This window comes from Dipodomys spectabilis, unplaced genomic scaffold (genome assembly GCF_019054845.1).
Source record: "Dipodomys spectabilis isolate Male_0828 unplaced genomic scaffold, ASM1905484v1 ptg000026l, whole genome shotgun sequence".
Classification (NCBI taxonomy): domain Eukaryota; kingdom Metazoa; phylum Chordata; class Mammalia; order Rodentia; family Heteromyidae; genus Dipodomys; species Dipodomys spectabilis.
The window spans coordinates 8,616,644-8,639,348 of NW_024870703.1; the positions used below are offsets into that span (position 1 = coordinate 8,616,644).

Consider the following 22,705-nt stretch of genomic DNA (forward strand, 5'->3'; position numbering starts at 1 on the left):
TCTCACGGACTTTCCTTCCAGGGCTAGCTTTGAACTGCAATTTTCAGATCTCAGCCTCCTAAGTAGCTAGGATTATAAGTGTGAACCACCAGCACCTCACTTTCCAGTGTTTTTGACATTTCACTCAATATGAAATTTCTGGAAGATAGGTGATAGTCAGTTTATTTGTCACTGTGACCAAATGTCTGACAGAAGGTACTTATGGGAGGAGGAAAGATTCCCTGTGCTATGGTTTCAGAGGGTTCCATCTGTGGCTACTTGGCTCTGTGGTTCTGGACCTATGGTGAGACAGAACACCAGGGCAGAGGCTGTTCACCTCTGGGTAGTCAGGAAGCAGAGAATAAAGAAGGACTGAGGTCCAAATGAAATCTTCAAAGGCATGACCCATCCTCCTCCCCGACCAGTGATCTGCTTCCTGAAGAAGAAAGTAGAACTTTAAGTCCCACCACGAAAGTTTCCAGAACCTCCCCCAAATAGTGCCAACTAGCTGGGGACATGCAAGTATTGAAAGTGTGAGCTCATGGGAGACATCTCACATTTGAATTAGATGCTTAACTCTGTGTTTAGGTTCTTTGTGTTATCTCATGTTTGCAGTACTGAGGTTTGAACTCAGGGCTTTATGCTCACTCAGCTGGTTTGGCAGTTACTCTGCCACGCCTCCAGCCTGATGTTTTGCTGGTTCTTTTACAGTCTTACAGCTTTTTCTGCCTAGACTGGCTTGGAACCATGGTCCTTCAGACCTCAGCCTCCTGCAAAGTAGGGATTAGAAGTGTGAGCTACTAGTGCTCAGCTTACATACAATTTTTAAAACATGAATAGCCATACATTTTCCCACAGCAGTTGCTTCCTTTCTAATTCTACTAATAATGTAGAAGAGTTCCAGTTTCTCCACATCTTCTCCAACAATTGTCTGTTTTGGTTTGTTGCTACCATTGCTTGGGGCATTTTGTTTGTTGTTTGTTGATTTTTGCTTTGTGGTGATGCTGGGGATCAAACCAAGGGTCTCACTCGACTGCTATGCCTCTTAGTCATACACCCTCAGCCCTAGACTGCTTTTTGTTTTTTCTCTTTCTTTCTCTCCTTTTTGCTTCTTTTACTTTCTTTCTTCCTTCTTTTTTCCTTTATTACTTGCTTATATTTGAGATAAGTTTTCATTATGTAACATACTGGCCTCCATCTCAAGCTCTTACTCAGGGGCTGGGAAGGTGGCTCAGTGGTAGAGCACTTGCCTTGCATGCATGAGGCCCTGGGTTCAATTCCTCAGCACCACATAAGCAGAAAAAGCCAGAAGTGGCACTGTGGCTCAAGTGGTAGCACACTAGCCTTGAGCTGAAAAGCTGAGGGACAGCGTCCAGGCCTAGAGTTCAGGCCCCATGACCCACAAAAAAAAAAAAAGAAAGAAAGAAAGAAAAGAAGAAAGGTCTTATTCCATTAGCCTCCTCAGTATAAGATTAGAGGTGAACAGCCACCACACCGGGTGATCATAATAATATATCCTTCATGGATATGAAGTGATATCTCAATGTGCTTTTGTTTAAAATACCCCTAAAACTTAGTGATGTTGATAACTTCTCTCAGGCTTACTGGCTATATATATATCTCTTGTTTTTTGGGTCCGGTCGTGGGGCCTGAACTCTGGGCCTGGGCGCTGTCCTCCAGCTCTTCAGCTCAAGGCTAGCGCTCTACCACTTGAGCCACAGCACTACTTCTAGCTTTTTTCTTTTTGCTTGTGTGGTGCTGAGGAATCGAACCCAGGGCCTCATGCATGCAAAGCAAGTGCTCTACCACTGAGCCACCTTCCCAGCCCTATTTATGTATCTCTTTTGGAGAAATAGTTATTCATGTCTTCTGGTCACATAAGATGAATGACAGAAACATTGACTAAATGAACAGTGAACTGCAAAGTTGTGTAGGACATCCCCAAAATGCAGGACCAAGAGATATGGGAAGAAAGAAAAGCTAAGCAACACAGAGATAAGACCTAAAATGTCCCAACAATCATTAAAAAAATTCTAGAAGTTGATAGATAGGGAATAGATATTCCTTTAAAAATAGGCAAGGAGCTGGGCGCTGGTGGCTCATGCCTGTAATCCTAGCTACTCAGGAGGCTGAGATCTGAGGATCGAGGTTCAAAGCCAGCCCGGGCAGGAGAGACCGTGAGACTCCTATTTCCAATAAAACCACCAGAAAGCTGGAAGTGGCGCTGTAGCTCAAGTGGTAGAGCGCTCACCTTGAGCTGAGGGACAGCGCCCAGGCCCAGAGTTCAAGCCCCACGACCAACAAAAAAAAAAAAAAAAAATAGGCAAGGATTTCTTAGGTCCAAAGAGAGAGAGAGAGAGAGAGACAGAGACAGAGACAGAGACAGAGAGACAGAGAGAGACAGAGACAGAGAGACAGAAACAGAGAGAGAGAAAAAAAGATAGAGGGAGGATGAGAGAATTCAGGGAAAGGTAATGGTATGTAAGTATTGCTTATATTTAAAAATAAAAATAAAACCCAGAACCAGTGACTCACACTTGTAATCCTAGCTTAGGAGGCTGAGATCTGGAGGATCAAAGTTCAAAGCTAGCTTGGGCAGAAACCTCCAAGAGACTCCATCTCAAAATAAAAGGCCTGACTGGAGACTGGTGGCTCACACCTGTAATCCTAGCTATTCAGGAGGCTGAAATCTGAGGATCACAGTTCAAAGCCAGCCTGCTTAGGAAAGTCTGTGAGATTCTTATATCCAATTAACCACCAGAAAACCAGAAGTGCCACTATGGCTTAAGGTGGTAGAGCACTAAGTGTGAGCAAAAGAGCTCAGGGACAGTGCCCAGGACCCAAGTTCAAGCCCCATAACTGACATAAATAAACAAACAAATAAACAAACAAATAAACAAATAACAGGCCTGACTAAAGTCATGGCTCAAGTGGTTGGGCACCAGCCATAATCAAACAAGCTAAGCAAGCATGAGGCCGTAAGTTCAAACCCCAGTACCTCTGAAAAAAAAATTTAAGCAAAACAACATGTACATTGCCAGAGAATTCCAGAAAGAAGTTAAAGCTTCATACTCTCTTCTTTTTCTTTATTCAGAGGGTGATGCTAATTAGCAATACTCATTATTAGAAATCTACAAGTTAAAGCACATAAATTTCTTTAGCAAATACCCACTAGACATATAGGAATAAAATGTAGGACGGACATGGAGCAAAGATAACCTAATCAAAAGGCAGATGTGATTGGCATCTGCTCCTAAGTATCATTTCCTACTTCCGAGTTATGGACCACATGGCCATAGATTGTGGGGCACTTTCAACTTCAAGTCAGAGGCCCAATTTGACTAAGCACTGCTCTGCCGATAGCAAACTAAAGAGCTGAAGAGAACTAGGGTCCATGATAACGCTGCTGAATCACAGCCCTATTCTCCTTCTGGGTACCCAGTTACACGAACCTTTAAACCTGCTGTCAATTAAGCCACTGTATTACTGAGGTCTCTGTCATTTGTAGCCATGAATATCTTGCTAGACCAGGAAATAAAGAAAAGAAAAGAGTAATACCTTCTCCACCAAAAAGAAAAAGATCTCTGTCTCCTAACTCCTAGAATCATACATGTTGCCTTATATCTTAAAGAGGTGTTTCTGCAGGCATGATTAAATTAAAGAGTTGGAGAAGTTGTTCTGATATCTGGGTGGCTCCGATATAATCATCAAGATTCTAATAAAGGAAAGAAGAAGGCAGAAGAGTTAGTCAAAAGCAGTGGGTGATGAAGCAGGAAGGGACTCCAAGCCAAGGAGTGCAGATAGCTCCCAGAAGGTAGAAGGGAGAGAAAATCTTTCCTAGCTAGAATCACCAGAAATACTGCAGCTCTGACAACAGTAGGTTAGGTTTTAACTAGTGAGAGTTTAACTAGTTAATACTTTACAAGGCCATGAACTCTATATTGGCTTAGTCTCTTGGGTCTAATACCAGTGCTTAGTCCAAACCCATGGCCTACTGCAAATTTCATTTAACAGTACTTATTCTGACATCTTATCTTCGGTTTTCTAATTGCTATGCTGTGTTGGTTTCCTGTTGCTGTACATTAACTTATCACAAACTGGTACTTTAAAACAGCACCAGTTTACTATCTTGGTTTTGGAGGTCAATGGAGCTTCCTGGCTAACTAAACTATAGTCAAGTTCTACTTGTTACATTTTGAGACAGCGTCTCATTAAGTAGCGAGGCTAGCCTCAAACTCAGGATTTGCCTGCCTCTGCTTCCAGAGTTCAGGGATTACAGACGTGAGCCCCCATGCCAGGCTTAAATAAATTGTTTTTCCAAGGGTCATTCCAGCTTTCTATAAAAACTGTGAGATCATGCTGTTAGTTGGAGTTTCCAGAGCCTGCTCTTATCCTGGGAGCTGTTATGTTCATGAGTGGGTATTTATTATTATTTTTTATTTGTGAACATACTGTACAGAGGGGTTACAATTACATGGGCAGGATAATGCATACATTTCTTACCAAGCATTGCAGCCTCCTCCTTTGTTTACCCTTCACATCCCTTCCCAGCCTCCCCCCTCCCCCCCAGTCCCAATCCTTCTCCCCCCCCCACCCCCCTCCTGGGTATTTATTTTTTATTTCTATTTGTCTTACTTTTTTCTTTGTTCACACAAACTCTCCTTGATATGCTGAGCCTAAGGAATTTTCTTTAATGGTAAATATATATGTATATATATCTACAATTGAACAAGGGAGAATTAAACTCAGCTACTAAATAACACTGGCTAGTGAGTTGGATTTTAAAATATTCCGACTATGTACCATCATAAGAAATACATCTAACGCAAAGTAACATCAAAAGGCTGTGAGAAGCTCTGCACTTGTTTTCTCAGTTATCTACTGCAAAGTAACCAACAAATCCACCATGTTGGATGCCTTTGGGTTACAAGCAGTTCCTAGTGCAGTGGGTGGGGATATGACTGGCATTTAGCTGGGCAGCTCTGTCGTCTCCCCTAGGCTACCCAAGCTTGTAGTCAGCTAAGATGGCTTTGCACCGTCTCCGGCTCTTGGCCACCTCCTCCACATGGCCGCTCATCCTCCAGGAAGTGAGTCCAGGCTTCTTGCACAGGGTGGCAGCAGCGTACTAGACAATTCAGCAGCTGCGAGAACTGAGGCCCAGTCTCCATCTGAGGTAGCAGCATCTGTTCTGCGGCCTCCTGTTTTCAAAGCATGGCACAGATGGAAGCCATGATTCAGCAGCAGAGAAGTTCACTCAATGTCTCCATGGAAAAATGGCCACGTCTGGTGGCAAGTGGATGGATTCAAGACGGGAAGCAGTGAGTGGAGTAACTTACTGATCAAGGCATCCTACTCTAGGTGCAGCAAGGTTACTACCAGTGGAAGTCAAGGGAGAAAGAAAGTAAAAGGAAATAATTCTTAGTGATGAAAGAGTCCTTCAGCAAGAAGAGAAAATAGTTGTGGGACATTGTTCATCTAATACCTGAGACTCAAACTATTTAAAGCAAAGCCTGTTAAGTATAAGGAGAAATGGACCAAAAATCACAGTGAGACCACTTTATCAATATCTCTCAGAAAGAAAAATATTAGATAATCATTCAAATAGTTTTGATCTTTATTACTTAAAAAAAATTTTTTTAAGGGCTGGGAAGGTGGCTCAGTGGTAGAGCGCTTGCCTTGCATGCATGAGGCCCTGGGTTTGATTCCTCAGCACCACATAAGCAGAAAAAACTGGAAGTGGCGCTGTGGCTCAAGGGGTAGAGTGCTAGCCTTGAGCTGAAGAGCTGAGGGACAGCGCCCAGGCCCAGAGTTCACGACCAGGCCCCACGACCAAAAAAAAAACAAACAAAAGTGCTTTTGGAGCCTTGTGCTTGCACTTCCTATGTGGGTACTTTGCCACTTGAGGTACATCCCTAATCTTTTTTTGCTGCTTTTATTTTTTGAACAAGGTGTCAGGGTATGTGCAGGCTGGCCTGAACCCTCATAGCTGGGATGATAGGCTTGCCACTGCACCCAGTTTTGTTTTGTTTTTTGGTCTAGGCAGGTCTAGAACTGAGATCCCCCTGCTTTCCATTCACCTCCCAAATAGTTGGGCTCACAGGCATGAGCCACTACATGGTCCTTATTTCTTAGCATATATATTTGCATAATAGAAATGTGTAGAATTTCAATAGAAGCAGATAATACTTTTACAAAACTTAATAGGATACTGGTGGCTCAGGAGGCTGAAATCTGGAGGATCTTGATTTGGAACCAGTCTAGGCAGAAAAGTCTTAGACCAAATCTTTCTGTCCAGTCATTTCTGCTTCGCTTTCCATGCTTCAGTCTTGCATATGCAATGAAGTCTCCATAGAAACCCCAAAGACAGGGTGCTGGAGATGCGGGGGCTTGTAGGAAAGTGCGGAAGAACTCCTTCACATTCTAGGAGAGTGGACACCTCAGTTCCACCCTGACAAAAGCTCTGAGGCTCAGGGCCTTTCTCACCTCATTCTGTGTGTCTTTCCATCTGCTTGCTTGTTTGTATCCTTTAGAATATTCTTTCCAGCCAGGCACTTGTGGCTTATACCTTGTAATCCTAACTACTCAGGCGGTTGAGATCTAAGGATCATGATTCAAAGCCAACCTAGGCAAGAAAAGAACCCCACATGCACATGGACGCATGCGCGCATGCACACATTCACACACACACACACACACACACACACACACACACACACACACACAGAGCCAGAAGTGGAACTGTTGCTCAAGTGGTAGAGCAGTAGCCTTTAGCATAAAAGCCCAGGAACAAGCCGGGCACTGGTGGCTCACGCCTGTTATCCTAGCTACTCAGGAGGCTGAGATCTGAGGATATCAATTCAAAGCCAGCTGGGGCAGGAAAGTCTATGAGATTCTTATCTCCAATAAACCACCAGAAAACCGGAAGTGGTACTGTGGCTCAAGTGGAAGAGCACTTGCTTTGAGCTGAAGAGCTGAGGGACAATGATCAGGCCCAGAGTTCAAGCCCCATGACCAACAACAACAACAACAACAACAAAAAGCCCAAGGATAGCACTCAGACTCTGAGTTCAAGCCCCAGGAGCAGCACAAAAACATAAATTTTTTTTTTTAAATCCTTTCTAGCAAACCAGTAGAGGAAAGTGTTGTGATCTCCACATTAAGTCATCTGTGTTGTGAGATTACAGAAAGAGAAGTTGAATTGGTTGTTTTTTTCCTATTCAACAGAATGCATTATAATTGAGTCCCCCCTCTTTTGTTGTTGGTGGTATTTGCTTACTTGTTCCAGTACTGGGGTTTGAATTCAGAGCCTTGAGATTCTGCATTTCTTTTTTGCTCAAAGCTGGCACTTTGCAACTTAAACCACGCTTCCACTTCCAGCATTTTGCTGGTTAATTGGAGATAAGAGTCTTTGGGTGTCGCTTCGGCAGCACATATACTAAAATTGGAATTATAAAGAGAAGATTAGCATGGCCCTGTGCAAGGATGATATGCAAATTGGTGAAGTGTTCCATATTTTTGCAACAGTGATATTCACAAGACACTATGTTGGAAATGAATTTTACAACTTGGGGAAAAGGAGAGTAAGGGGGGGTGGTGAGAAGGTGGGAGGAAACAAGGGCAGGGTTAACAATGTTCAATGAGGAATATACTCATCACCTTACTTAGATAACTATAACCCTTCTGACATCACCCTTAAATGAAATAAAATTTAAAAAAAATTTTTTAAAGAGTCTTTGGATTTGTCTACCCAGGCTGACTTTGAACCTGAATACTCAATCTCAGCTTCCTGAGTAGCTAGGATTACCGTGTGAGCTGCCAGTGCCTGGCAGACCAAGTACTTTTGTTCATATAGAGCATTTGTTTTCAAATATATGCTGAGCTAGATAAAAAATAGGGAAGGGAGGGCTGGGAATGTGGCTTAGTGGTAGAATGCTTGCCTGGCATGCATGAAGCTCTGAGTTCGATTTCTCAGAACCACATACACAGAAAAAGCTGCAAGTGGCATTATGGCTCAAGTGGTAGAGCGCTAACCTGGAGCAATAGAAGCTCAGGGACAGTGTCCAAGCTCTGAGTTCAAGCCCCAGGACTGGCAAATAAAAAAAGGGGGGCGGGGTGGGGAGACAGAGTCAGACTGAGGTAGTCTGGGAAAGGGATGGATCAGAGTAAACTAGCTCAATCTATCAAAGGACTGAAGGATCAGACAGTTACCACCAGTTATGTTCATCAGAACATAGAAGCATCTTTTTGTTTCCACAAGCTGGGCAGCTGCACCAAGGGTGATGCCAAGCAAGAGCCCAGCAAGCAAGCAACAGCCTGGTGGGCTCTGATCCCAAGATCGATGCTGTTTGCTCTGTTGTTTTGGATTCTGCAGTGAGCTCTTATGAGGAGAGAGGTGGCTTCTGGGAGCAGGTTAGGTCCAGAAACTCCAAGAGACCAACGGTCAGTGTCTAGAAAGATTCCAGATGGCTGGGACTAATCAACGCCAGAGTATTTGGATAAAAGGGGAACTGTCAGTTTTCTGACACTTAAGTCAGATAGTGGCCAAAATCAGAGCTAGGAAGCTTGCCAACTAAGCCAACAACTAGACATGGTGTTTTATTTGCAAAGCACCAACCAGAGGGCGTATTTGACAGTGACTACACTGCAGTAGGTTAGCCTGTGTTTAGGATTAATGTAGATAATTTAGACCCCCAAGATTCTACTTGTGGCCTCAATTCTTCACGTTGTATGAGGACTTTAATTAAAGCACAGGGTAACTATCATTCTTTCCTTTGTACCATGTAACAGAACGTCTATTGGTTTGAAAGATTTTTTTTCCCTTTCCCCTTTGTGTGAATTCATTTAGTCCTTCCTCACCCCATGCCCTCCCACCCCTCCATTTTACAGACACCCAAAGCAAACATCACTCAATCAGAGGTGCCTAGTGATATCTCCTCCGATCACTTGTAGATGAGAAAAATAAAGAAGGCGGTTTGGATTCTTTGGATACCAAGCAATATTCTAGAAATAAGCATGCGGCTAAAATGTACTAAATAAATAACTAAAAGAGGAGGGAGAGGGGGCCGTGGGGCCAGTCGGGTGGGTGGGACTCCTGCTTCTTCTCTGTCTGGCTTTCACTAGCACCGAGGGAGTCTTTATGTCTGAAAAGCAAGGAAAGCAGCCGCGAAGCCAGGCAGGCCGCAGGCCAGGTGCAGGGCAGGGGCGCGGCGGGTGCGCGCAGGGGCCCAGAGGGGCTGCCATTTCAGTTCTGCCGGCCGCAGTCTGAGGTCAGAGGCAGGAGTCATCTTCCTTCTCCTCGCCTCTCACTTCCCCACGCCACCCTTCTCAGATGCGTGGGGCGGTGGCGCCTTCTCTCCCCCTGCGCAGGCGCAGGTGTGTGCCAAGGACAAAGCTGACCACCTCTTCCAGCGCCAGTCCACTCCACGCCCAGCACCCCGCGCCCTCGAGGGGTAGGACCTCTGAGACACAGAAAGGGCTAGCCATGTAGCTCAGCACCTGCCTGGCGGGGCTCGAACTCTGGGAGTTGCAGCAGTGAGGCGCGGGGTTGAGGAGGAGGGCTTGTTTGGAGATGGAGTTTCTGGCTGGCCTGGCTCCGAACCGCGGTCCCCTGGATCTCAGCTTCCTGAGCCAGCCAAGTGACACCCCCTGGGGTCCTGGTGCGGACACGGGGTGCTGGCATCCCCCCGGGCCTCGGGGGGCCCCCGCGTGGCCGCGGGACCGCCCTCCCTCCCAGGCGCACAGGCCTCGGTGGCTGCGCGTTGCTTCCCATTTTCCGGATGAGCAAACCGAGCCCTAAAAGCCGGTGTTAACATCCTGTGCTCAGACTCTAGGACTTGCAACCACCGGCAGGCTTCGTCGCCTTGCAGTTTTGCATTGGTTGGTTGGTTTTGGAGACCTCTCCGGGGACCTCCTGGGCCAGGCTGGAAAGTCTGGGTTCCAGCAGCAGGCTCCCTGCTTCCGCGCGGGTGGGGGCACCCCCAGGACCTAGGCAGGGTTGGGAAGAGAAGCTGGGGGGCTGATCACCCCCCTGTGGAGAAACTGGAGGGGGGGGAGGGCTCCAGCCTGCGCGCCCCCCTCCCCCCAGCTACTCTCCACAGGGCAAGGGCAAAGGGCGGCGCTCAGGGCAGTTGGCTGAGGGGCACCACGGGGACACTAGAGATTGCTCCTCCCTTTGACCTCTGGGGTGCAGGAACTACAAGGCCTCCCGGCAGAGTTGTCGCTGAGACCAGGTCGGAAGGACCTGGGTCGCCCCCGGGAGCTGTGGCCATGGAGCGCTGCGTGCGAGTGAAGAGCTGGGTGGAAGAGAACCGGGCTTCCTTCCAGCCCCCGGTCTGCAACAAGCTCATGTGAGTCCCAGCAGGGGCCTCCGTCCTCCCTCCTCCTTCTCCATCAGCTCCACTGGGAGGTGCCTGCAAGGGGGAGGGTGGGGGTGGGCGGGGGTGGGCTGTTGGTTTTGGGGCGCCTTGGGAGGCCAGTGGGGAGGTGGGGGGGGGGATACGCAGTTTGAGTTCCACCGCCTCCTCCCTTGCTTCCTCTTTCTGGTGTCTCTGCCTTGGGAGCTGTGGGGTGGCAGGGCGCACCCCTCCGCCCAGGACTGGGACTCTGTTCTCCAGCCTCCCGTGGTTCCCGTGCACTTTGGGAAAAGTTAAAAATGTAGGGAGTGTGGTTATGGATGCCCCAGAATCATACATAGGTCTGGCCCACTGAAGCACATCACCCAAACTTGACAAAGCATGGGAGCTGAGCATGGGGCAATCTTGATTTATTGCCATTCCCACAGCCCCTTTTTGCCTGTACACACACACACACACACACACACACACACACACACACACCATCCCTCCTTGATTTATTGCCATTCCCACAGCCCCTTTTTGCCTATACACACACACACACACACACACACACACACACACACACACGCCATCCCTCCTAGGCTACTGCCTGCAGCACACAGAGCAGACCTGTCCACTATGGCTTCCCTCCCCTTCCCTCAGCTCCATGGTTGGACCTCATGTGTCCCCAGATCCAGGCCTTCCCCACATTTGTGCTCCTGCAAGTCATCTCCGGTGGGGTGGCATCCAGACAGCCCTGGTCATTAATAGTTAAACAGGCAGAGATGCTGCCAAGGGCCTTGGTGTCACTGCTTTGACTTCGCACAGCAGCCCAGGAAGATGGGATTTAATAAATAACTTTTCCAATGTCACAGAGTTACTGAGGGGCTGGGGAGGCGAGGAGGAAGCAAACCCATGGGAATCTGACCCCAAGGTCCATGCACAATTTTAGCCACTGCATAATACTACCTGACTAAAGGTGAGGTGAGGCTTCCAGCTCATCTCTTCTACCACTGCCAAAACCCAGCTTCATGATTGTCTTTGCCTCTACCCACTCCCCAACTTCATCCCCATCTTGTCTCTCATTCTCACTTTTCCTATTTCTCCTTATGGCTCATGGCTGCTTCTTGTATTCTATCCTGCTCACTTGCAGCCCTGGGCTGCCCTGCCTCCAGACCCCTAGCTAGCCCTGCAGTGCTGCCCTGGTATTAATGACCACAAATATGCGTCCTCATCTTACTCAGCAGGTGTTTGCTGGGCACCTGCTATCTGCCAGGTGATCTGGACATTGGATACAGCAGAAAACAAGTGGAGGAAAATGCCCTTTTCTTGTGGAGCTGAAATTCAGCTGAGAAAGGGCACCTAATAAATCTGAACAAACCAGGGATGGAGGCAAAGGCAGGCCCACTAGTAAGCCCAGTCAGCATGACCTGTGACACATCCAGAGAGAAACAGAAAGTTGCTGGAGGGTTCTGAGTCCAGGAGATACATGAGCTAGTTTAAGCATTCTGACTGGTGAAAATGAATAATTCTCCAGTGAACTTGTTCAAGAGCATTCCGTATGGACTGCAGGGCATACATTTATAATCCTACCACTTAGGAGGCTGAAGTAGGAGGATTGTGAGTTTGAGGTCAGCCTAGCTACATAACGAGACCCTGTCTCTACCAGTGAAGAGGGGGGAGGGGAAAATGCAGTCATAATATGCAATACACATCTTCTGGAACTAAGACAATTGAGGGACAGGAGGGATAGGTGAAAGGGGCGATAGAAAGCAAGATGCATTGTGCTTATTAATTGATTTGTTGAATGGTAATCCCTTGGTACAACTACTTAAAGATAACAAAAATATAATTTAAGAAACAGGAAAGAAACTACCCTGTCTCAAAAAAACCCTTTGCACATGTTCTCAACTTACACCTCACATTCCTTGATCTATATCTCCAACCATTAAGGGGTCTTCTAATTAGACAGCTTGAGGGGCTCCCATTCACTAGCTAGAGAACTTGAATACAGTGATGAATAGTGCCTCCATGGCAACGCTGTTCTGCTACTGGTCAGAGGATATAGGCAGACACACAGAGGCTCACACACAACCGTGACACACAGACACTTAGATGTACATGGCAAACTAGGGCCGAGCGAAGGAACAGGGGCCTGCTTTTCTCTCAGGTGCACCAAGCCCCTATAAGAACCCCTAGGGTCCCTCCTCCCTCTCAGCAGCTGATGCAGTTTGCCTTCATTTTCCTCTATTACAGGCACCAGGAGCAGCTCAAGATCATGTTTGTCGGGGGCCCCAACATCAGGAAGGATTATCACATCGAGGAGGGTGAGGAGGTAGGCTTTGATCACCCCACCTCAGAGGATCCCCCTCCTGGGGGAGCAGGCACTTCCTGAGCCAGGCCAGAGCATGTGGACTGGAGAGGGGACCTATGCCTGCTTGGGGATGGAAGGCTGCTGCCTTAAGGTTGGGGGTGGGGGAGCCTGCAGGGACCTCTTTGACAGCCCCATGCTCAGAGCTGAGCCAGGGAAGTTTGGGGGAGCCCCTGGGAGTGACGATCTCTTCCTGTGGTGCATCTGTCTGGGGGACAGAAGGTTCTTCCTGTTCCAGGGCTGAGACCCTAATCCTCCCCCTCCCCCCAACAAAGCTGAATGCACACAACTGGCTTCCAAAACAAGCCCCAAGTGCTGAGGGATCCTAGGTCTCCCTTTCTGATGCAAGGAGCCATCTTTCCCTCCTACAGATAGGAGCCAAGCTCAGCAATGCCCAGTGATGAGGGGCTGGGAAGGAAGGTGGTGGGTGGGCGGGAGAGCCGTGGGGAAGGGGTATGAGGAGTCAGTATCTGAGGCGTGGCCATTTGGGAGGGATGTAAGACACATCAGTAGCTACGGCTTGTGTGGCCGGGGGAAAGGACACTGACTACTCTTTTGTACTTTAATTTTGAACTAGGCTTCTCTACTACCTAATCCAAGTACACAAGCAGAAGCAAAATTTAAGAGGGAAGGATTAAGAGACATGGGCAGGTGCCTTCTCTAGTCTCTAGAGAAGGACCAGTCTGGAGCTCCCATCCTCTGGAAGGCGTCCTGATGCTAGAGTTTGAGGTACAAAACCCACTGCAGTCCCCAGCCTCCACCCTCACTGCTGGCACAGCCCCGCAGCTGCAGGCTGCTGTCAGCCCTGGAGAATGTCAGGCAGCGAGCCTTCCCCGGCACTCCCTAGTATGTGGGCTGAGAGCCTCTACCAGCCAGCAGAGGGGGCCATGGAGCCGCAGGCGGGCCCCAGGAAGCCTTGACTGAGCAGATTGCCAACCCCACCCCTTGCTCCATCTACCTTCACAGGCTCTGCCCCTCTCCCAACACACCTCCCTGAGACTGTTTTCCTTTGTGGAAAAATTGCCAAGAAAATCCAAAACGACAGCAAAGAGATGGAGTCAGATCTGACTGGCCATGTGAGGGAGGCACAATGGGGCTGTCCAGCTCACCTCAGTCAGGCCTGATGTTGGCGTCTTCCCCTTTTGCCCCCTAGCCTCTCTCCTTCCTTTCCCTCTTACCCCTACCCCTGCTGCCCCATGCCCACCTTCAAAGGTGGATGGGTGTCCATGAGGGCCAGGCCAGCCCTTGCGTGGGCTCAGTTTGGCTTGTCACTCCAGAGGGACACTCGGCAGCTGAGGAGTCTGGCTGGACGTGGGTTTGTGAAAGCTTGTCCCTACCCCTTGGTTCTGAGGGCAGGGTTTGGTATCAGCCTGAGTGGCCTCAGGACAGATGTTCAGCATTCTCTCCCTGCCTGTTGTTAGCCAGCTAGCACCTACGCCAGTTCCTCAGACCCAGGTTTGATTCACATCTCTACTGACTGAGCCATTATTTTCTCCTAGTTTGAGCTCAACTGTACTCAATACCACCCACTACTGAGTCTCTACTTCCCCCATTCCTTCCCCTGGGGGCAGGTGGGTGTGAGGGAGCCCAGCTGGGAGGCAGGTGAGCCTTTGTCTAGTGTCTTCTCTAAGCCTTACAGCACAGGGATGATGGCCCTGGAAGGATTCAATTGTACGGAGCAGATGCTTAACAGGTGTAGGTTCTCTGCACCTCATCTCTCTCCAGCTCACCTTGCCTGTGAGGGCTTTCCAGGTCATGGAAGCTGAACTCAATTTAATATCTCCCTGAGCCGGTACACTTAATCTTTCAGCTGGCCCCAGGTCCCAAACATCATTTGCTTCCTAGTGAGAATAATTCCTTTTGGATTGCTCCTGGCTGTTCAGGATTTTCTGCTCTCTGTGAGCTGTCTGCTCACAGGGAAGTTACCGGAGAGGGGACAATACAGGAAAAGTACTTACGTGTTTTTGCAATGGCTAACACCTTGTACCTGGCTCAGACTTCACTCCAGACTTCTTCTCCTAACTTTCCCTGATGTATGGAGGGCTACAGCCCCCTCCCCTAGAATTCAGTGATCCTTCCTTCCCTCCTGTACTATGAAAAGACCTAAGATACATAGGAAAAGCGCTCCACTCCCCCTACACACAACACACACACACACACACACACACACACACACACAAACACACAGGTTTTTCTTACAGCTTGAGTTGAGGCAGGGGTGGGGAGAGATGTGCTGAATTCTTCTCTATAAGGAACAATTCATAAGCACTACTTGTTTGTGTTAAGTAATGTTTATGGGTTGTTTGTTTTGTCTCCCGGGCTAGAAATCCAACTCAAGTCTTCAGGCAGGCACCTACCATTGAACTACACTTTTAGTCCTACAGGTTTGTTTTTTTTTTTAAATAATGAAAGTAACTACTGTTCATTGTAGGAAATGTGAGACATAGAAAGAAAAATGCTTACCTTGTCCATAATCCTTCTGCTCAGGAAACCCCATAAGCACTAATGGTTGTGATATATGTGTGTGTGTGTGTGTGTGTGTGTGTGTGTGTGTGTGTGTGTGTGTGTGTGTGTGTGTATGTGTATATATATGTATGTATTAGAATGAATGCCATTGGAATAGAATCCCAATGGACATAGTTTTGAATGTTTTCTTAACATTGTAACTTTGAGATATGGCTTCAAGCTTGCTAGGCAAGTACTCAACCACTTGACCCACATGTTCAGCCAAAATATCATAACTTTAGTATTGTTCATTCTGGCATTATTTTTGGCCTGTCTTGGGCCTTGAATTCTAGGCCTGGACGCTGTCCCTGAGCTTTTTGCTCAAGGCTAGTGTTCTACCACTTGAACCACTGAGACACTTCTGGCCTTTACTGAGTAGTTTATTGGAGATAAGACTTTCCTACCCAGGCTGGCTTCAAACTACAATCCTAAAATCTCAGTCTCCTGAGTAGCTAGGATTATTGGCATGAGCCACCAAAGCCCGGCTCATTCAGCCATTTTTATTGTTATTGAAAGACATTGTTCTAAGCTGGGAACTGATGGCTCAGGCCTGTAATCCAAGCTGCTCTGGAAGTTCAGATCTGAGGATCATGGTTTGAAACTAGCCAGGGCAGGAAAGTCTCCAATTAACTAGCACACAAAAAGCCAGGAGAGGAGGTATGTCTCAAGTGAAAAAGTCAGCCTTGAGTGAAAATGCCAAGTGAGGGTGAGAGTTCAAGCTTTAATACTGGTATGGGGGAAAATATTCCATAGTTTTCTTAGCTACAAATGTCTATACTTCTAATCTACCTTCAGATATTTATACTACTTCTACTATTGTTATAAATATTATTTTGTGATTTCTACAACCTCTGATGTTTATAGCTAGACAAGATCTCTCTAAAAGGTATCATGCTGGCCTTGAACTTGTAATCCTTCTGCCCTGCTTCCTGAGTGCTGAAATGACAAGTGTATAACTGCTATGCTTGGCTTGGCTGGGGCTTTTAACACCCATGCAATACGTTACCATTGGAGAGAAATAAACATATTGAGGCTCGGGATGGACTTGGAAAAATGCAAGCAGCCCCTGGAGAGAGCACTGCCCCTGCCCAGCCCCAGGCTTCCACTTCCACAAACCCCCTGTCAGGGCTTCTCACAAGCCAGAGGAGCTAACCCAGAGCCACACACAGCTCTGAGCCTCCAAAGTTCTTTTTCTGTTCTGCAGAACAGAGCTAATGATGCCTTTGGGGGTAGTTGTAAAGATTTCTATCAGTGTGTATGGGAAGTGCCCTGGCCCACAATGAATGGTGGGTTCTTAGCTGACTGCCCCTGAATTCTCCAGCCAGCCTCTCACCCAGACTCCTACCTGCTGGCCAGGTGCGTGCCTTTGCATCCTGCATGCCCTGATCCCGGCCTCTGTGCTTGAGGCTTTATTTCTTTGTGTTCCCAGCCTTACTGTCTGTGATCTATCTGGGTGACCTGGGCCAAGAGATATTAGTCAGGGCAGGAGTGATGGCGTTGTTCATAATTAACTCCAAGGGAAAGTTCTGCTTGCCTGGTTAGAACTCAGGCCTGAGCACTAGCCAAGCACCAGGAAGAGGGAGCCAGCTTCTTCATTATTCTGCAGGTATTTTACCAACTGGAGGGAGATATGGTTCTCCGGGTCCTGGAGCAAGGGAAACATCGGGATGTGACCATTCGGCAGGGAGAGGTAAGGTAGACCCTGAAGGGCAGGGAGACAAAGGGCTCTGGCCACTCATCCTGTCCTCTTCCCTGCCTGATCTGTCCCTGCCCCATCCTTCCTCCTTGCTCTATCCTGAGCACAGCCCACATTGTTCCCTTTGGCTGTCTGGGTAGATTCTGAGCAAAGAATGGGGCCAGCATGGACAGGAACTCTGTGGAGGGCACTGAGAGCTCTAGGAAGGATCACAGACTTGCTGGGCATTTGGTCTCCACCCCTGCAGATATTCCTCCTGCCTGCCAGGGTGCCTCACTCCCCGCAGAGGTTTGCCAACACCATGGGGCTGGTGATTGAGCGGAGGCGGCTGGGATCCGAGCTTGATGGGCTCAGGTAAACTTACATTCCTGTCCAAGAAGGCTAGGGTAGACAGAGGGCTAGCAGCAGAGGGCTACAACTCAAACTGCAGCACTTCCTGGCCAGCAAGTGAGTTCAGGGCTTGACAGTAGGAGGTGATAGAGATGCTGGATTTGCTGACAGTGCAGGGTGGAATGGGTTCAATGATGTGTGGAGGGAAGGGGAAAGAGGATTCTCTCTGGCTGCTTGAGAACCTGTCCAGCTGGGCCTTCTGGCTGGAGGGGAGGGAAGCAGAAGGGAAAGGAGGGGAGTTGAGAGGGATCCCAGGACAGCCCAAACACTTCTGCCCTGAGCAGCCTTGCGCCTTCAGGGTGTAGTCTCTACCCCAGGTCAGTCCACAAGCTGGAGCACCTGGATAGCACAGGCTCCAGGCTGGGCCCCAGGCAGGGACTCCGTGTGTATTTATTCAGTGATATTGCTGCTGATGCTTGGTATAGCTGTTGTTCCCAGCCCTACTTTACCCAAGGAGAAACTGGGTGTGGGGAAGGTCATTATTATGCTGGGGCTTAACTGCTGGCTAGATCCAGCATTCTAGAGAAATAAAGTCAGGGTCAGGACAGCTGAGTCGAGTGGGTGTCAGCACCACCACACAGAAGAACAAGCTGAGCCAGGGACACTGAGTCCACCTCCCACTTCCTTTTGGGTCTGACCAGCTGCTGGATAGTTAACCTCTGAATGTCCCTTGAAAGTCAGACCAAAGATTTTCCTGAAGACCTAAATTGCACTTTGAATTTATTTTTTAAAGTAAGGAAATTTAAATTTCTCCCCAAGCTTTTGGAGTAAGAACTCTCTGGCCCACATCTTTACTGGCTTTGGTTTGGTTTGGTTTGGTTTCGTGACTCAGACAGAATCTTGCTCTGTAGTCCAAGCCTTAGTCTTCCAATTGCTGGGATTACAGGAGGCATATACAAACATGTCCAGCTTATACTGGACATTTTGAAATACTTTTTTTAATTTTTTTAACCAAAGTCTTATATATTTCTCTCAAAATCTAGAAACATGCAAGAATGCAAAATGAACAAATTTTAAAAATATTCAGACTGGGCTCCAGTGGCTTGTACCTATAAACTTAGTTACTCAGGAAGCTGGGATCTGAGGATTACAGTTTGGAGCCAGCCCTGGCAGACAAATCTGTGAGACTCTTTATCTCCAAATAACCAGTTTAAAAAAAAAACAAAACAAAACTAAGTAGAGGCATGGCTAAAATGATAGAGCACCAGTTGAGTGGAAAAAACAAGAGTCCAAGTCCCTGAGTTCAAGTCCCAGTACAAAAAAAATTACCTGCCACTAAAATGGTGCATTTTATGGTACATGAATTTAATTGTCTTATTCCTTTCAAGAAAGTAAACAATAATAAAAAGGGGACAATGTTTTTTTGGCAACTCCTCCCCTCAGGAAAACCTCAAGCAGAACTTAGATTTCTATCTTCCTGGCCGCTATGCATACTGAACCTGACAACCCCGAGTGTATTGCATGAGTGGGTTTCCGTTCTGCTTTGCTTCCTCCAAAACCTCATAAGTATTTCTCAGACTATTAAATCTTTTCAAAATCACAATGCTAATGGCTGCCTATGGTATATTGTACAGGCATATCTGACTTTAAATTCTAAAAGGAGCTTCTCCAGGGGGTATTTATAGAGGAGTCTTAAGTGAGTTATGGGTATCCTCAATAACATTTTACAGCAAATTCAATAAGGGATTTCATCTGGCTGCTTTTGACCTTTAATAAAAACCAGGGACTCAACATTAAAATGCCACTCCAAAGGCGATTCCTAGAGGACACTGAAGTCCTGTTATGAAGCTTTCTGATGGCCAGCTTCATCCCAGGGCAGGAATTCAAGTGCTGGGTGGGGAGGTGCACTGGATGTCTGTAAACCCATGCCCTCAGCACTGTACTCCTCTGTTTCAGTAGGCGTTGAAGAGCAGACAGAGCTGGCCTGGCCCAGAGCTGGGCTAGGGGACTAGATGTTTGGGTGACAGCTGCTTCTGGCATCTGCCTTGTGCTTCACGCACAGGGATCTGAGGCTCAGCCCTGCCTGCCAGGCTCCTTCAAGCCAGTGGCAAGGCTTACTGCCCAGGCAGGGTCTTGGGTGTCTGCAGGGGGGTACTGAAGGCTGTGCATGCGTGCACAGGGGTCTGCTCTGGAGAAGAAATCTAGAGCTTTCTTCTAGCTCACCAAAGCAGCCATGACTACTGCTATAACAACTATAGATCCCCTATGATGGACCTGTGTGTCCTCAGCTGACCACTGATGTTTCTGTGACACAGCTCCCTAGGCAGGCAGAGCACTTAGCGGCTGACCCTGGCTTCAGGTTCAGCCTCAGCTTCCTTTTGGGAAAAATGAACACACTTGGATTAGATGCTCTCTAAGCCTGTCTTGCTGTTTATATAGGGATCTGGAATCCCTTGACCTTTGACTTGGCAGGTACTACGTGGGGGACACCGTGGATGTCCTGTTTGAGAAGTGGTTCTACTGTTCAAACCTCGGCACACAGTTGGCCCCCATCATCCAAGAGTGAGCCCCCACCCTGGGCCTGCCCTTTGCTGTCCTGGGACTCCACATCAGCACCTGCTGGCCTCGATCCATCACACCTGGGAATTAGGAGAAAGGGTCCCCTCGGATGAAGGCACAGGGGCTGATCCACAGGGTGGTGAGGGAAAGAGTGATGGACAGACAGGCTGTGCGAGGGCCCCACAAGTGTGTGGGGACTCTGCACCCGCCAGTGTCCAGTGTGTATATCTACTGGCCTCAGTGGCAGTGCCACCATTTTTCTTCTCCCCGGCTGTCCCTGCAGATTCTTCAGCTCTGAGCAGTATAGAACAGGAAAGCCCATCCCTGGTGAGCCACCCTTCCCTCTCCCTCCTTCCTTCTTTCCCTCCTGCCCTCTCATCCCACAGTGGGATGGAATCCTGAGTACTCTGCCCAGTACTCAAGGTACAGGGAAGTTGGTACCAACCATCACCCCACATGACGGGCCATCCAGCTAGACCTGGAGTCCATCCTGCTATTGGGAGTTGGGGTCCCTGGATTCTGGGGTTGCTGGGGCTGGCTGGACTGAGCCTGGGGAACACTGACCATAGCCATACTGCAAGCACAGACCAGCTGCTAAAGGAGCCACCGTTCCCACTGAGCACACGATCCATCATGAAGCCCATGTCGTTGAAGGCCTGGCTGGATGTCCACCACCAGCAGCTTCAGGCAGGCACATCTCTTAGCCTGTTTGGGGACAACTATGAGACACAGGTAATGTAGCCCTGGACTGCCCAGGGTGTCCACCAATCAATCATGAGAATCGGGAACTGATTTCATATCACACACACTTATCAGAGGTGTGCACATGAGCATAGGCCTTCCTGTCCCCTCCCCACTTCAGAGGACAATGGTTTCACTGTGACCAGACGTCTGTGGAGGATTCATGGTCCCAAGCAATCTTTCTTTGCTCTCAGAATAGCAAGACACCCATCACTGGCAGCTCTCCCTGTTTCTGTCATTTACCCCTCACTAGAAACCCTTGAGCTTCTGGTTGCATCCTGGAAGCTGGAAAGGAAGGCAGCGTTTTGAGGAGGGGGTTAGATGGCATTGTGGAGAGACTGGAACAAGCTGACCTTTCACTCAACATTTGACTGCTCATTGTCTCAGACTTTGGCAGGAGCAGGACAATCTGTCTCCCAGAATGGATGGTCTGGCCAAGGAGGCAGACAAGTTAATCCACAATTGTCAGAGTCATGCGATATGTTATTTGCTAACAAGCTGCAGAAAGCCACAGGAGGATCACAGAGGATACCTAGCAGGGAGGGAAGTCAAGGAAGGCTTCCTGAAGGAGGGGATGTGAAGGAGAATTTTAAAGCTAGTACAGGGGGTTGCAAAAGGAAGAAAGGGAGCTAGAACATGTGAGGCGAGGGAGAAGAGACAAGAAGAGTTGGAGGTGTGGAGATTTGAGACAGCCTGCCACATCCTGCAGCTGAGGTTGGTGCGGAAGGTGCGGCTAGTGACTGAGCAGCAGCCAGCTGGGCCTGGTGCTGGTGGGGGTTGGCCGAACAGGGCTGAGTGGAAGCACCTATCCTAGAGTGCTGCATGAGAGGTAGCGTGGTGTTTCTGAAAGTCTCCCTGCACATCGAGGGGACAGGGCAGGGGAGCAGAGGCCTGCAGGAGGCTAGTATTCCCTTGTGCTTTATGACTTGCTGCTGGCCTAGAACTAGTGAGCCAGGGAGGGAGGCTAACTGGGTAGAAGCTTGACCTGCTTCTCCATTCCGGGGACACCCAGAGCTTATGTGGGCTTATGAGCAATGCGGGGACACTGGGAGTTGTTTCTTCTCCCAACAGGTAATCGCCCATGGGCAAGGCAGCAGCCAAGGCCTGGAACAGGATGTGGACATGTGGCTGTGGCAGCTGGCAAGTGGGGCCTGGAGAAAGGGTGGCACTACCTCCTGCCCAGGGGGATCTGACTGCTCGCGGGCTTCCATGCGAGGTGGACTCAAGGACAAGCAGGCAGGTGTGGGGGCTGGGCACCCTCCACTTAATTCTCCTGCTTTCCTTTCCCAGGAGGGCTCCTCGGTGGTGACTCTGGGGGGACAGCACCTTCAGATGGGTCCTGATGACAGTCTCCTGGTGCCAGAGAGGAGCTCGTAAGTACATGGGAGGACTTCTCCCAGTTGGGGGACTGCCCTTCTTTCCCTGGACTCCTCAGGGTCCCTCCTTGCCTGCCCCTCCCCACCTGTGTCTCCACAGATATGTTTGGGAGCGAGCACCAGGCTCTGTGGCCCTGTCTGTGACTCAGGACCCTGCCCGCAAAAGGCCCCTGGGGTGATCATCTTGCTGTGAGACCAAAGCGGCCATGGCAGGTTGCTCCTTGTCAAACAACTCTCCCAGTCCCACTGTTGCTCTGTATAGTGACTGAGCACCTTAGTGTACCCCATACCAGGCTCCAGGGGAGCCAGTAGTCTCCCTTCTCTAACAGGCATAGGCTCATGTCATTTGTCGGGTGGTATGCCATCCAGCTCAGTCCCCCACAAGGCGCACCTGCTTGTCATCAAGAAGGCACTCAATAAAAGCTTTCTGATGAACAAGCGCCCATGGCTCCAAACACAGGCTGTCTAGGAAGCTGGTCCTTTGGCCCTGTGATGTGTTATGTCGGGGGTGCTGGGGTGACCTGGGGGTAGGCATTCCTGTGTTCCCTGATCCATCCAGAACTCAAGTCTCGTCCTAGGTGCATGGCTAAAGGCATCTATCTGCCTCTTTTTCTGTTCCTATTTGTTTTATGTAACTTTAAAGAAGTAACTTCTGTTAAGTTTATCAGTAACAGAAGTACTTAGTAGTTAGCACTTTCTATGCTTTGCACCAGCTAAGTACAGAGAGCATAGAAAGTCAGGCATTGGTAGCTCATGCCTGTAACACTAGTTTAATCAGGAGGCTGAGATCTGAGGATCACAGTTCAAAGCCAGC

General features: G+C 48.6%; 1 protein-coding gene and 1 non-coding gene across 2 annotated transcripts; both read left to right on the forward strand.

The window, feature by feature from the left end:
- Positions 1 to 1,645: 1,645 nt before the first annotated feature.
- Positions 1,646 to 22,346, forward strand: Haao (3-hydroxyanthranilate 3,4-dioxygenase). The gene is made up of 11 exons (XM_042675516.1): positions 1,646 to 1,650; positions 10,238 to 10,325; positions 12,570 to 12,648; positions 16,796 to 16,879; positions 17,133 to 17,239; positions 19,688 to 19,777; positions 20,058 to 20,101; positions 20,361 to 20,506; positions 21,587 to 21,655; positions 21,806 to 21,888; positions 21,992 to 22,346. Exons 2-11 carry the CDS (start codon positions 10,246 to 10,248, stop codon positions 22,068 to 22,070), a joined length of 861 nt encoding a protein of 286 aa, XP_042531450.1. The 5' UTR covers positions 1,646 to 1,650; positions 10,238 to 10,245; the 3' UTR covers positions 22,071 to 22,346.
- Positions 7,392 to 7,496, forward strand: LOC122104609. Its single transcript, XR_006146961.1, has one exon. It is a non-coding gene; the product is annotated as a U6 spliceosomal RNA (small nuclear RNA).
- Positions 22,347 to 22,705: the final 359 nt, after the last annotated feature.